This window comes from Triticum aestivum, chromosome 4B (assembly GCF_018294505.1).
Source record: "Triticum aestivum cultivar Chinese Spring chromosome 4B, IWGSC CS RefSeq v2.1, whole genome shotgun sequence".
Classification (NCBI taxonomy): domain Eukaryota; kingdom Viridiplantae; phylum Streptophyta; class Magnoliopsida; order Poales; family Poaceae; genus Triticum; species Triticum aestivum.
This window is the reverse complement of record NC_057804.1, coordinates 240,543,206-240,558,325: the sequence shown is the minus strand read 5'-3', so window position 1 is coordinate 240,558,325 and position 15,120 is coordinate 240,543,206. Positions and strand designations below refer to the sequence as shown.

The window sequence follows — 15,120 nt, the reverse complement described above, 5'->3', positions numbered from 1 at the left end:
AAGTCTTTTGTTTTCGTAGTTTCATTTTCTTTTTCTTGACTCATCGGAAACACCGTACTGTTAAAGGGAGTCGAGGTAAAACTAAGGAAAAACTTTCCAAGTGATGCTCATCTCAAATCCTACACCTACCCAATCGTTTCGAGTGAAGCCATTGGAAACCTCATACAATTCAGTCAATTTCTTCAGTGAGAGAGATGAAGATATTCTGGTCTCTGAGGAATTTGTTCTGATTGAAGAGTTGGGAATTTGCCAATGCAGATTGCCTAAAAAGTGAGGATCATGATAGCCCTGAGGAATTTGAGAGATAAATTTTTCGACCATTGTTTTGCTACGCGCCAACTGTCCAAAATATCCTACCCACTTAATGGTCATATCATTGAAGGGCATTTACATCTTATCGCGGCGGGCTGCTCCCTAGGCTATAAATAGCCGCCCCCTACAACCACTAGTTGGTAGGCTGATCCAAGAGAAACTGACACTTGTCACTAAGAGCATCCCATCCTCCAAGCACTTTGAGCAAAAATCATCAAGTGAGGAAAACCCAAAACCCAAACACCTACAACCTAAAGTGATTGAGCATCACTGAAGAGATTGTTCCTGTGTGGAACCGACGCTTGTTACCTTTGAGGATTGTGCGTCCTCTAGACGGTTAGGCGTCTTGGTCTAGAGCGTCCGTCGGGGATATACCCCGCGGTATAAACCGCCGGATGTATGACCCGGCTAGAGTTTGGCAATTCACCGGCAACCCACTTGGACCTGGCGGTTTAAGATTCATTGGTAATCCGGCAGGCGGGTCAGAGGAGCGACAAGACCCGGTGGCCCAATGGGCGGTTTATGGAAGGCCGGATCACGCTATGGTTGGCCGGTTTATGAGGAAAGCACAAGGAATATTTTTCTACAAAGGAAGCAAGACTAGGACTCCACTTGTAATAGAGTAATCCTAATCCAACTAGGACTAGTCATGTAAACCGCCCCTTCAACATATATATGGAGGGGCAGGGCTCCCCAAAGACAGACAAGAAAGCAAGAAACTATCTCTAGGGCTAGACACAACTAGAGGAGAGCCGGTTTACGACAACTCCCTCGTAATGATAATGAGATCTAGCCTCAAACATCATGTAGGGTTTTTACAGGATGATGTTTCCCAGGGCCCGAAGCTGTCTAAACCCTTGTCTTGTGTTGCATCTCTCGATTCCGCTCAACCCCTCTCAAGCTACCACATAGATGCGTTCGCCTCGCGACTAAGTCCTCAGATGAAGGACATCTGACGGGTTAATTCCACGATAGTTGGCGCCCACCGTGAGGCCTGCGCATGGTGGTGTTGAGTTGTTGGAGGATTCCCCAAGGACCGAGAAGTTCATAATTTTCCTGATGAAGAAACACCCGAGGTGGGTCCGTAAAGCGCCTGCTAAAAAGTTACCGCTAGGAATTGAAGGAATCACAAAGATCAATGGATATGAGGTACAAGTCGCCGAGACCGTGAGGGACCCGGTGTTGTCGCTGTTCCTCACTCAAAATTGCAGATCGTATAAAGAAATCAAGTGGACGTACAGTTGCGTTGGAATCTGTTCTTCTCATTACACGATGGTTGTGTACACCATGGAAAATACTGGGATCAGGTCGGACTATGCCAAGAGTTTCAAAACAAAAAAAAAACAAAAAAAACCCCACGATTCGGAAGTAGATTCTGTCTTCAAGCTGCCGTTGCTCCGCCGGTCGTCCGTCTCTGCGCCTGGCTTCAACTGTCATCGCCGACTTTCCGCTGGGGCCAGAACCGGCCTGCCTCCACCTCCTTGCTCGCTGAGCTGTCAAACTGTTGTTGCTTCGCTGGTCGTCCGCCCCTGAGGCTGGTTTCAGCCGCCACTGCCGAGTTGCCGCATGCCTCTGTCGCGACAACACTGCGCGCTGCCTGTCACCAAGGAGTCTCAAGCTATTTTCTTCCACGAGCAAATCACCGTCGCCGGTTCACCTCCGCTCGAGCCGCCCTCCTCCATGAATCGCCGTCGCTGGGTCACCTCTGCGCAAGCCGCACTCTTCCATGAACCGGCACACTAGACTTGACGATCTGACAAGGCACAGATCTCGCAAGACCGACATAAGTTCGAAGCAATAGATAGGTTGTTTCCGTCATGGTCGGATCAATCCCTCAATATGGCAGTCGTTCCGTGAAGTTTCTGGAGTTCTTTTCGAGACAAGTCCGGGGAAAATTTGTCGGGGCACTGCAAATCAAATTGGCAAATCCAGCGGACGTCAACTAGTACTCCCACGATCCTAAAATCATCTGCAGTCCAAGTGAAGGCCAAAGCAAACCCAACCATCGATTCCCAAAAGTGGCTAAAGGCACGAAGGCTGGTCAAAGCATCGCTCCTAAAAAAGGGAGGGCCCGCAATCCAGAGGACGCGGATGTGAATCCACCAAAACCAACCACGACCTGTGGCTGGCTTCGTTCCACCTCCGGCTCGAATCCGCCTCCGCTGCTACCATACCACTCCGAGCCGTCATTGTTAAATCACCAGCCTCAAGCCGCTAAGGGCATGTACAATGGAGGCAGCACCTTGGTGCTGCCCCAGCCATCCACATAGATAAATTTGAATGAAGCTATTGTTGTATGCCACTATCACCCAATGGAAGCTACTCTATGTGATGTCATCATCTTATTTTTTCTCTCTCACCTCCTTTCCAACACATGAAACCTCCACTACATTTAAACAATACCAGCATCCATTTGAATCAATGATATCAACAAGCATACACACTATATCAATAAGCATACACACTGAAAGTTATCAAACAACTTGATTTCCAAACAAAAATCAGCAATCTTGATATGCAAACAGTGTCAACGAGTATGTCTTGTCCATGACACTGTAAAATCCCATAGTAACAGAATAATCTTAAGGTTTTCAAATACCCATAAAGGAAAGATTTGTAAACACACAAATCAAATTTCAGACTGAATTTTTTGTTGTATCCTTTGATTCTTCTCATTCCAAAAAAAAGTCTCACATCTTCTACGCTTCCTGGCACATGAAATCCGCTTTTCTTGGACATATATGTAGAACATCTAGATGAGAAGCAAGCCACAAGTTAGAGTATAATAACAAGCATGTCGAAAACACCGATTTTTTCTAAGTTGGCCATTTGGTTTGGCTAGAGCATGCCCTGTTAAATTTGCATGGAGCAACTGACAGTAGCACAAGTATACTGCTGTAGTGCAACTACAGTTTTAAAAACTAAAGGTGAGTTTTACAGTACAACAATCATTCTAATTAAAAAATAGCATTTCAAAAACAATAGTGCAGATTTTTGGGTACAGTACAGTGTAGATTTCTGAGTACAATACATATTTAAACAACAATAGTGCAGACTTTTAGTGGAACATATACGTGGACTTCCTAACGAACACATGCAGATTCCAGCATTTGTTTCTAAAGTACATCAAGTGGTATGTGTTCTAAGTTCTTAATCCTAACAAGAAGAGGCAAGGGAAGGAGTAACCTCAAACCTTACAGGGAGAACAAAATTAGATCAGGAATAGGAAAATGCAAGAATAGGATACACACAGGAATATGACAGGAATCAAGATGGAGAACAAAGGAATATGACACACACAGGAATATTACATACCTTCTATTCCTCCCTGAAAAGTTGATCCCCCAATCTTGTAACAGCCTTCATATGCATCTCCTTTGCCCATGGCTCCATTCTTGTTGTGTCAGCACTCAACATATCTGTGAACTTGTCAAACAACTTGGTTCTTTCCTCTGCTAACTTGGCCACTGTCCTCTCCTTTGCTGCCTCATATGCAAGTCGATTAGCTTCTACCTTCTGAGCAGACAGTCGACTCTGCAATTCCATCATCTCAGCAGTTCGCTCCTTAGCATCAGCTTGTGCTTGTAGAAAGGCCTCAATCTGTTCTTTCATGTTATTCATCTCAGTAGGGGCTTCCTTATCTTTTCCTGTAGGTTTCTTCGCCCTCTTTGTTCCTGGGGGACGCTGAGCATTCTCAGTTGGTATTGGTGCTGACCTCTTCGTTCCATCTCCTTTTGTGTATACATGAATCTTCCACTTTTGGCTATCTTTCACAGCTTCCCACCAATGCACATACAGGAACTGGTGCCCATTGCGGCTTTGGTACAGGTCTAGCGCTTGCTGCATCAATTGTTTATCACACCGGCCACTCGCATAGGTATCTCTCATCTGGTTATAGCAGCCATTGAAAGAGGTTACCTTCTTTGTTGTTTTGTACCAATGGTTCTTGAGGTGCTTCACATCCCTTTGTCGATCACTCTCTGTTGTGCTGTTGTATGTATCAACAACCTCCTTCCAGTAGTATTCCCCCTTTGTGGCATTCCCATCGATTGGATTCACAGATTTTCTTAACCAAGCACTCACCTGCACAAAGGAAGTAGGCATACGGTTAAATTTAATTAAACAAAAGACAAGATGCAAGTCCAAAAGTATAAAACTAGGAGAACCAGCCTGAATAAAGTTTAGGTAGCAAGACATGAGATATCTTTGATGTCTACATGACAAGAATAAGAGGATTTGGGGGGCTTACCAATCTGAGGTCCTCATCTTTTGTATAGTACAACCTCTGTCTATCTTCATCATCTGCTTCCACATCGATTCTGACACGTTTTCGCTTGTTCGATGGAGTTGTGTTCCTGGGATTAGACGTTGATGGAAGAGGGTGGTGCTTGGATGGTGGTGGCGGCGGTTGCGTGCAGAACATTGGGTATTGGAAACCAAGCCGCTGAGGGGCTGGCAAGGTGAAGTTTGGATGACTTTGGCCTTGAAGGAAGCTCATGAAACCATTAGGAGGACGGTATTCCATTGCAGCTGAAAAAAAAGTTTGTTATTATGATAGTTAACATAGATAGTTAACATGCCGAGTTCACACTTAACTGAAGTACTAAGTGAAATTCAAGCAAGTACACAAGACAAGTCAGTATGCATAATTACATATTGTGACATATTGCAAGTTGAGCTACAATTTGAACATCAAGTAATAAGAATTATGCACACAACTACATATGGAGCTATAATTTGGATGGCAAGAATAATATTCATGTGCACATAGCATAATCTATTCAAATACTTAAACATGCCTACATCCGAAATATGTCGAAGCATTCAGCTTTTGTGTTAATTCAAATATTAGCATCGGTCAAATTTAACAAATGAGCAGTGGTTTTCCTGTTAAATATTAGCATGGAGCAACCGACAATAATACAAGTATCATGTTGTAGTGCAACTATACAGTTTAAAAAACTGCAGGGAGTATTCAAGTGTTCTTGTTAGATATTAGCATGGAGCAACCGACAATAATACAAGCATCCTGCTGTAGTGCAACTACAGTTTAAAAAACTGTAGGGAGTATTCGAGTGTTTTAGTTCTGAATCCCAACAGTCATTTCTCAAACAAGAAAAAAATAGATGGTAATATGCTAATGTCTAAACTGTAAGTTCAAGTTCAGACTTCAGAGCACTGTCTCAACATCCCTGCTTTGTAGTACTTCTATATGCCAAAACGAATCACATGTAAATAGTCCCAATCAACGGACATGGCTGCCTACAGCAAATCGGCATCTTGTTTATATAATTTCCTCTGTATATTCTTCTGCACACGTACTAAGTAATGTGATTTTCTACCCACAACTGCAGAGTGCAGAGTAATAGCATGGATCTAACGTGTTTCTCTCAGGGATTAATAAGAAGAAATAGATGGGGATTTCTACAAGCATGTCCACCTTAACCAAATTGATTGAATCTAAATCACAGGATAGGGAAATCGATCTTGTTCTTGGAACAAATCACTAGAATCCATCAAACCCTAGCCTAATTTACTGAACCAATCTGAATCAAATCCATCTGGCCATCAGCACAAGAGGAGGCGGGGGAAGAAGTAGCATCATACCTTGCACGGCGAGCTTGAATCGACGAGGTCGACGGCGGGCTGAGGACGAGGGTGCGCCGCCTTCTCCTCTTGTTCGCGCGCCGCGCCTCCACTGCCCTGGTTCGCGCGCTTCCCTTCTCCCTTTACCGCGCTTCGTTGCTCGTTCGCGCCCTTGCGCCGCCGGCTTTTGTTGGGTCTGCTGGTCCTGCGGGGAGTGGAGCGACCGATCCCACACCGCGTCGCCTGAGCGGTCGCCTTGCTGCTTTCGTCAGGGAGGAGGTGAGCTCTTCTGCAGGAGACCGCTTTGCTCTGCAGGCGATAGGTTTGATGGACGTGGCGTCGGGAAGGTCGATGTGGCGGCTGGGGCACCGGTACAGACTGGAGCGTTGGACATGCCCTTAGCTAGAAGACCGCTGCGTCTGCACGTAAAAACCAGTACGACAGTGGGGCAAAGGCAAAGTTGGATCGATTGCTCCTGCTACTGCTCACATCAGGAGCTACATCAGACATTCGCTATGTCTTTGATCATCAGCATTCGTGTTCGTGTGACAAAAATACCAGGCTCTAGCATCTGACCATGCGCTAATGCTCAATAAATGCATGTACAAGCCGCGGTTTCCACGGCCCAGTCTACATCAACATGATGGGGTTGACTCGCCCGTCCGCGCGGTTTACTGCGCCTGTGATTGACTCGCCCATCTGCACCGGCTTACAACGCCGCGGCAGGCTTAACCATTATTGATTTGAGCTTCACCGTGATGATCATCAACTCCGCGGTGAATAATCACTGGCCTGATATATAAGGTGAAATCCATCCAGTATATTTTTATATTACATATTATTTTCTTTAAAAGAACAATTACTTTGATCTATGTATTTTTATATATAAGACAATCATTCACTACAAATATGGTCTATACCATGGGTATGGAGCACGGACTGACAATATTCTGCCCGGCAATAGTCCATAACATATTACCCAATGAATGGACGGGCACAAGCCACCGCTCGTACGGCCCGGTCTACATCAACTAGCCGGGACTGCGCCTGTGATTGACTCGCGCGTCCGCACCGGTTTATAAACACCACAGACAACTCACCTGTCCGTTCCCGCAGCCGATTCTCCTGCCCGTGCCGGCTTACAACACCGTGTCCGACTCATCTGTCCGTGCCGCCTCTAATGTTATGGTTGTCTTTACCGTCCGTACCTCGCGGTCTGGTCTACATCAACACATCGGGTCGCGCTTGTGTGCACAAGTTGCTTAAACGAGCGCGTGCAAGACGCTGCTCCTACTATCCGGTCTATTACAGCAACTCTAAAGAAGGTCATGATATAGTGTCAGCCTCTGCCCCCACCAGATGGCTCATTGGGTAGGCATGTAAATCACCACCACTACGTTTTGGTTAAACAACCAGCTGGGATGAACCGCTGGCCGGATTGCTGACACAAATCATGCGGGGTCATTTATAACCCGCCACGATCGACCTCAAGTTTCCATGGATTCACATCGCATTATCAATGTGACGCCCCCGATTCAATCGTACACTAATCATGCACGCAAATGTATACGATCAAGATCAGGGACTCGCGGGAAGATATCACGACACAACTCTAAAACATAAATAAGTCATACAAGCATCATAATACAAGCCAGGGGCCTCGAGGGCTCGAATACAAGTGCTCGATCATAGACGAGTCAGCGGAAGCAACAATATCTGAGTACAGACATAAGTTAGCCAAGTTTGCCTTAAGAAGGCTAGCACAAACTGGGATACAGATCGAAAGAGGCGTAGGCCTCCTGCCTGGGATCCTCCTAACTACTTGAAAGGATCGATATGGTTGACTAGAGGGGGGGGTGAATAGGCAACTAGCACTTTTTAGACTTTTCTTTAACAATTTAAACCTTGCAATGAAATAGGTTGTCTAGATGTGCAACTACGTGGACAACCTATATGATACAAAGACAATAAGCACACAAGCAAGCAATGGATATAGCACAAGTAAGCTTGCAAAAGTAAAGGGACACGATAACCAAGAGTGGAGCCGGTGGAGACGAGGATGTGTTACCAAAGTTCCTTCCTTTTAAAGGGAAGTACGTCTCCATTAGAGCGGTGTGGAGGCACAATGCTCCCCAAGAAGCCACTAGGGCCACCGTAATCTCCTCACGCCCTCACACAATGCGAGATGTCGTGATTCCAATATTGGAGCCCTTGAAGGCGGCAACTGGACCTTTACAAACAAGATTGGGGCAATCTCCACAACACTTGGAGGCTCCCAACAATACCGCAAAGCTTCACCACAATGGAGTATGGCTTCGAGGTGACCTCAACCGTCTAGGGTGCTCAACACCCAAGAGTAACAAGATCCGCTAGGGATAAGTGAAGGGAATCAAATATCCTGTGGTGGAAGTGTAGATAGGGCACTTGTCACCCAATCCCGAGCAAATCAACAAGTTTGATTGGCTAGGGAGAGAGATCGAGTGAAAATGGAGTTTGGAGCAACAATGGAGCTTAGAGGTGGAAGAGGTAGTCAACTAGAGGTAGAAGACACCCCTTATATAGTCGTGGAAAAAATCCAACCGTTATCCACATGTTCAGCCCGCGACACACGGTACTACCGCTCCAGGGGCGCGGTACTACCGCGAAGCTATGCGGTACTACCGTGGCTGACCACAGTACTACCGCGACAGCAGCACAGGCCGGAACTAGCCTGACAAGGGGGCAGTACTACCGCTTGCGCGGTACTACCACACCCACTTGCGGTACTACCGCAAGGCAGGAAAGTCACGCCCTGGGAAGGGCGCGGATGAAATAAATTACATCCGTGCCTACTTCCGCTGAAACTGAGGTGGTACAAAAATTCGACGCGGTACTACCGCTCGCGAGGCGCGGTACTACCGTGCGGGCGCGTATGTAAAAAATTACATCCGCGCCTACTACCGTGACACTGCGGTACTAGGTAGGAGGGCCACGGTACTACGACTCCTAGGGAGCGGTACTACCGTGGGCCCCCGCGGTACTACCGCGCTGGACGAGCGGTAATACCGTGGAGGGCGCGGATGTAAAAAATTACATTCGCCCCTACTACCGCACCGGAGCGGCACAAGGCCTGGGAGCCGCGATACTACCGCTCCAAATGAGCGGTACTACCGTGACACACAGCGGTACTACCGCTTGTACTTGCGGTACTACCGCAAGTACAGCAGTAGTCGTCAGATTTCCGCACAACCAAGATAACAAAGGGAAGCTCCAAAATGCAGGGAAAGGAGGAACAAGTGTACGTGTTGATTCCACCCAAACCTTTCCGACGCGGACCCCCTCTTAATAGTACGGCTCTCCTATGACTCAAATCCACCAAAGAGAAACGTAGAGCAACGCCGACTCCAATAGTCTCTGAGGGGCACCGAATTGTCTCGTGCCTAGAGATGAAGAATCTGAGAAACTCAAGGCACACGATTAGTCCGCAAATGCATTGTCATCAATCACCAAAACACCTGAGGGATAAATATGCCCTTACAATCTCCCCCTTTTTGGTGGATTGATGACAACATGGGATTTGCATATAGATAAGATAATTTAGAGCAAGGGCAAACCCCACCTCTCTAAAATATAGACGGGCTCCCCCTAGATGTGTGCACTTTAGATGAATGCTTTGGACTGCATAGCACACAGACTAGGATCAACACCCCCCCTATATTTTAGACACCAAGGCATGATAATAAGCATAGCATAGCATAAAGATAGCACAATATAACACAAGCTCGCTAGTATAGATAGAGTGCAAACGTCTTACACCATACGAAGTAAAGCTACCGAGGTTCAAACGAGAAAGCAGCCAATAGTTCAAACGAAGAAAGCACCAAACACACGACACACTCGAAAATCCCTACACTCTCCCCCCCTTTGGCATCGAGACGTCAAAAAGGAAGAGAGGACACCTACACACGAGAGGTGGCTCAAGCAGAGAACTCGTCCCAAGCCTCTCTATCGGTCTCCTCGGTAGCAGGGATGGTCTCCTCGAAATCCTCCTCAGACTCAGTCCACCTGTAGCCCTGCTTCTCCATCCACTCGGCCTCTGGAGTGATGTGCTCCTCAGACCCGCCAGACACTGCCTCACCATAGAGCTGCAAGATCTTGTTGTCCCGGCGACGACTCTCCTTGGACGCCACGTGAGTCCTGTACTGCCCCTTGGCTTGCATGCAGAAAAGAGTCTTCATCTTGTCCTTCGGCTTCTTGGCCCATGATGGCATAGTGGCACTCTGGGAAGGCCTAGCAGCACGGCCCTCAGCAACATCCTCGGCGCCAGCATCCTCCTCATCAACAGCAGCCCTAGCAGCAGTCGCCTCGGCACGAGTAGTGGTGTTGGCCCAATTGGATTTGATACGCAGGCAGATGGGCTCATGGCGAACCCAGTCTGGAGCAAGAAACTCCTCATCAGGGAACATCTTCTCCCAAGTCTTCGAAATCAGCAGAAACAGATAGGGCCCATAGATAGGCACCTTGCGGTTGAACACTGCAAACCAGAGCTCACACCACATGATGTGTGAGACATCAAGTGGCTGAGACTGAGACGAATGAGCCTCCTCGCAGATGAGCATCATGTCCACCATATAGGCATGAACCTTGTCTTTGACACTGATGTGAGGGAACAAGGAGTTGCGGAAGATGCGATACATGATATCCAGAAAAGGGTTGAGCACCAAAGTTGTCTTGCCATTGGTGAGCGCCTTCTCAACCATGAATGGTGCAAGCCTGTCCTTGTTGGCAGACTCAGCATTGGCATGGGGGCGAACACCCACTGGAGAGTTGAGCCCATCATCAGGAACTTGGAGAAGATCCATGAACTCCCTCCAGGTAGCAGACAGCTTACGGTCATTGGTCATCCAGGTCATCCTCCATTCCTCCTCGGAGTGAAAGTAGACTGAGGCAAAGAACTGACAGATAAGCTCAGGGTCATAGTCGAGGTGGAAGGTTAACACATGCTCAATGCCAAACTGCTCCACCAAGTCCAGAGCCTCTCCAAAGTAGTCACGGTACTTGTCCTTCCTCATGTGATGCATATCAATCCACTTCACCTCCACATAGGTATTCTTCTTGTTCTTGATGACATCCAGATAGATGTTGGTCTGTTGCTTGTTCCAGAACAGCTCACAGCCTCTGACAGTGGAACGCGGGTGCACATAAGGGTGAAGCTGCCTGAGACGGACATAATCAGCTTGGGATATCTCATCCATGCCCTTAGCGGCCTCCTTGTGCTTGCTAGCTGAGTGCTTGACATTGCGCTGGGAGGCAGACGAGCCCTCTGGTACTTCACCTGGGTTGCACAGACGTTTGGAGCCAGTGTCACAACTGGGGTTGGACCGGCGAGAGCCACCACCTGAGACACACACGCAAAACACCAAAGACGCGAAAAGATCAATGCAAAGGCCACAAAAAAGCACAAGAAACACATAGACGGCATACGAGAAAGTTGGCATGCAATAGATGTGAGCCACGGTAGAACTGCCACTGCCTGCGGTACTAAAACATTAGTACTGCTCCAAACGCGGTAGTACCGTGCGAGGTCACGGTAGTACCGTGGTTGGAGCAGAACTAAAATTTTAGTACTGCACAGAGCGCGGTAGTACCGCTCCCGAAGGGCGGTAGTACCGTTCAAGCGGTAGTACCGCGCCAGACAGGCGGTAGTACCGCGTCGCGTCAGATCCAACCGGAGGTTTGAATCTGAAAAGAACCGCGAAACAATGGCGGTGCTACGGTGATCAGATATAGCGCAAAACAACAATACAAGTATAAATCCTATGCAATACCACGCTCCTTCATCCTACTCTTGCAAAGATTAAGCCTAAGAATCTGAAGAAAACACAAGCCTCCCCCAAAACCTAGAAACACCAAACACAATCAACACGGAGAGGGAGTTGGGGAAAAACCTTGGTCCATAGCAAGAGCACGTGGTGGGGAATGATCCCACCGGTCGAAATCACGGGAGGGCAGCCGGTGGAGGAGATCCGGCGACGAACGCCGGCTCCGTTCTTGAGCGAGGGAGAGAAGGAGGCGACATGGAGAGAGAGGACAGCGAATGGGTATGGGGAGTAAAAACTCCCCCTGCCCGTCCTTATCCCCACGCGCTCGAACCGGCGCGGTAGTACCACGTATCATCGCGGTAGTACCGCTCGGGCGGAAGTACCGCGCCGAGGCGGTAGTACCGCTCAACCAGGCGGCAGTAAAAAATTACTGCCGCGTGGTGACGGTAGTACCGTGCTCCCGCAAGCGGTAGTACCATGGCTGGCTGCGGTAGTACCGTGAGCTCAAGTCACCGCAAGTTTCAACACGAGAAGAAAAAAACCTTTGCACGAAAACTTTTCACACACAAGAAACCACAAGAACACGCACAAACTAGAGGCAAAAAGACAACAAGAAACCACCAAGCAACAAGGCCTCTCGAGGAGAGAGGGTGGTGGCCGAAGCCACCTATGTTTGAGTTGGATGGTATGGCACCGCGAAGAATTATCCTTGGGCCCATGACTAAAACTCGTCTTTGAAGCACAAGTACCATTAAAAATGGATAATGTGAAAGAGGTGATCGATTTATGCATAATGGGGGGAGGGAGATTTCATTGAGAGAACAACACTCCCCCTATGTCCATGCCTACACCTAAACTAGACAACACGTTGAGTGTGGTGGGGGTGTACGGGTTCAAGTCACGTTGCTTAAATCAATGATATTTAGCTCATGCCTTAACTCGCGAAATCTTGCTTCATCCAAGGGCTTCGTGAAAATATCTGCAAGGTTATCATGAGTGTTGACATACTTGAGCTCGATCTCCCCTCGCCTAATGTGATCCCGGATGAAGTGATACCGAATCTCAATGTGCTTCGTCTTGAAGTGTTGTACCGGGTTGAGAGAAATCTTGATGGCACTTTCATTATCACACCAAAGAGGCACTTTGTCACAAATGACACCGTACTCCTTTAAAGTTTGCCTCATCCATAAGAGTTGAGCACAACAACTACCGGCCGCCACATACTCTGCTTTGGTGGACGAGAGAGACACACAACTTTGCTTCTTGGAAGACCAACTTACCAAAGAGCAACCAAGAAATTGGCACCCTCCGGAAGTGGACTTCCTATCCACTTTGTCCCCCGCCCAATCGGAATCCATGAAACCTTCAAGCTTGAAATTTGCTCCTCTTGGTTACCATAAGCCAAAGTTTGGGGTATGAGCCAAATATTGAAAGATTCTCTTGACCGCCACATAGTGACTTTCCTTTGGTGCGACTTGAAACCTTGCACACATCCCCACACTCAACATGATATCCGGTCTAGATGCACAAAGGTAAAGCAAGGAGCCAATCATGGAGCGATATACCTTTTGATCCATCGCTTTACCATTGGGATCGATGTCAAGTTGGCACTTGGTAGGCATTGGTGTAGAAGCCGGCTTGACATCACTTAGCTTGAATCTTTTAAGCATGTCTTGAGTGTATTTGACTTGGTTGATGAAGGTTCCTTCTCTTCTTTGTTTGATGTCAAAGCCAAGGAAGAACTTCAACTCTCCCATCGAAGACATCTTGAACTTGGAGGTCATGAGAGCGGCAAATTCCTCATTGAAAGCTTTGTTAGGAGAACCAAAGATAATATCATCAACATATAGTTGGCATACAAACAACTCCCCTTTGACCTTCTTAGTAAAAAGAGTGGGATCGATTTGTCCTACTTCAAATCCATGATCTTGTAACAACTTGGTAAGGTGGTCATACCACGCACGTGGGTCTTGTTTAAGGCCATAGAGTGCCTTATCGAGTTGATACACATGATCCGGGAAGTAGGGGTCCTCGAACCCGGGGGGTTGCTTGACATAAACCAACTCATTAATGGGACCATTAAGAAAAGCGCTTTTCACATCCATTTGTTGCAACTTAAAGTTGTGATGGGAAGCATAAGCAATCAACAAACGAATGGATTCAAGACGAGCAACGGGAGCAAAGGTTTCACCATAGTCGATACCCTCGACTTGGGAGTAGCCTTGTGCTACCAATCTTGCCTTGTTGCGAGTGATGTTTCCATGAGCATCTTGCTTGTTCTTGAAGATCCACTTTGTTCCAATGACGTTGTGGTTCCCCGAAGGTCTTGGCACCAATCTCCACACCTTGTTGTATTCGAAGTTGTTGAGTTCTTCATGCATGGCATTGAGCCAATCTGAGTCTTCGAGCGCCTCATAGACCTTTTGGGGTTCAACACAAGAGACAAACGCATGATGTTCACAATAGTTAGCTAATTGTCTACGAGTGCTTACCCCCTTTCTTAGGCTTCCAACCACGTTTTCCATGAGATGGCCTTGTGTGGTGAGTTTGGAAGCAATCTTCGCGGCACGATGCTCTAATTCCTCCTCAGGTGTGGAAGGAGGAAGGTTAACTTGATCATCTTGAGCGCCATCTTGAGCTTGCTCATGATCTTGAACTTGCTCGAGGGCGAGAACTTGACCTTGGGCATCATTTAGAGGTTCGCCACCATCTTGAGGTTGATCTTGCCCTTGGTCTTGTTCATGAGGGTGAGGGCCTTCACTTTGTTCTTCGGAAGCGTGTGGGTCTTGGGAAGGTGATGGCTCCACTTGAGTGGAGCATTGTCCTTCTCCTTCGGCCACAAGGGGTTCCTCAATGGGTAGGATATGACCAATACCCATTCTTATTATGGCTTGGGGAGGAATTTCATCACCTACATCACAAGTACCACTTTGCTCCACTTGGGAGCCGTTATTTTCATCAAACTGTACGTTACACGTCTCCTCGATGAGTCCCTTGGACTTGTTGAGAACACGGTAAGCATGAGAGTTTGTAGCATAACCAGCAAATATGCCCTCATGAGCTCTAGCTTCGAATTTAGACAAACGAACACCTTTCTTGAGAATGAAACACTTACACCCGAACACCCGGAAGTACTTGAGATTGGGCTTGTTCCCGGTGAGTATCTCATACGGAGTCTTGTTCAAGCCTTTGCGGAGATAGAGCCGATTGGATGCATGACAAGCTGTGTTGATGGCTTCGGCCCAGAAGTTGTATGGAGACTTGAACTCCGCCATCATGGTCCTTGCCGCATCCATCAACGTCCGGTTCTTCCTCTCTGCAACACCATTTTGTTGAGGGGTATATGGTGCAGAATATTGATGTTTGATCCCTTCATCTCTAAGAAACTCATCCAAGGTGTAGTTCTTGAACTCGGTGCCGT

The 15,120-nt window shown here is 47.4% G+C and overlaps 1 protein-coding gene across 1 annotated transcript; it reads right to left on the bottom strand.

The window, feature by feature from the left end:
* Window positions 1–2,699: 2,699 nt before the first annotated feature.
* Window positions 2,700–6,270, bottom strand: LOC123091898 (glutathione S-transferase T3). The gene is made up of 4 exons (XM_044513514.1): window positions 5,920–6,270; window positions 4,562–4,842; window positions 3,628–4,395; window positions 2,700–3,064 (listed from the first exon to the last, which is right to left on the bottom strand). Exons 2-3 carry the CDS (start codon window positions 4,835–4,837, stop codon window positions 3,631–3,633), a joined length of 1,041 nt encoding a protein of 346 aa, XP_044369449.1. The 5' UTR covers window positions 4,838–4,842; window positions 5,920–6,270; the 3' UTR covers window positions 2,700–3,064; window positions 3,628–3,630.
* Window positions 6,271–15,120: the final 8,850 nt, after the last annotated feature.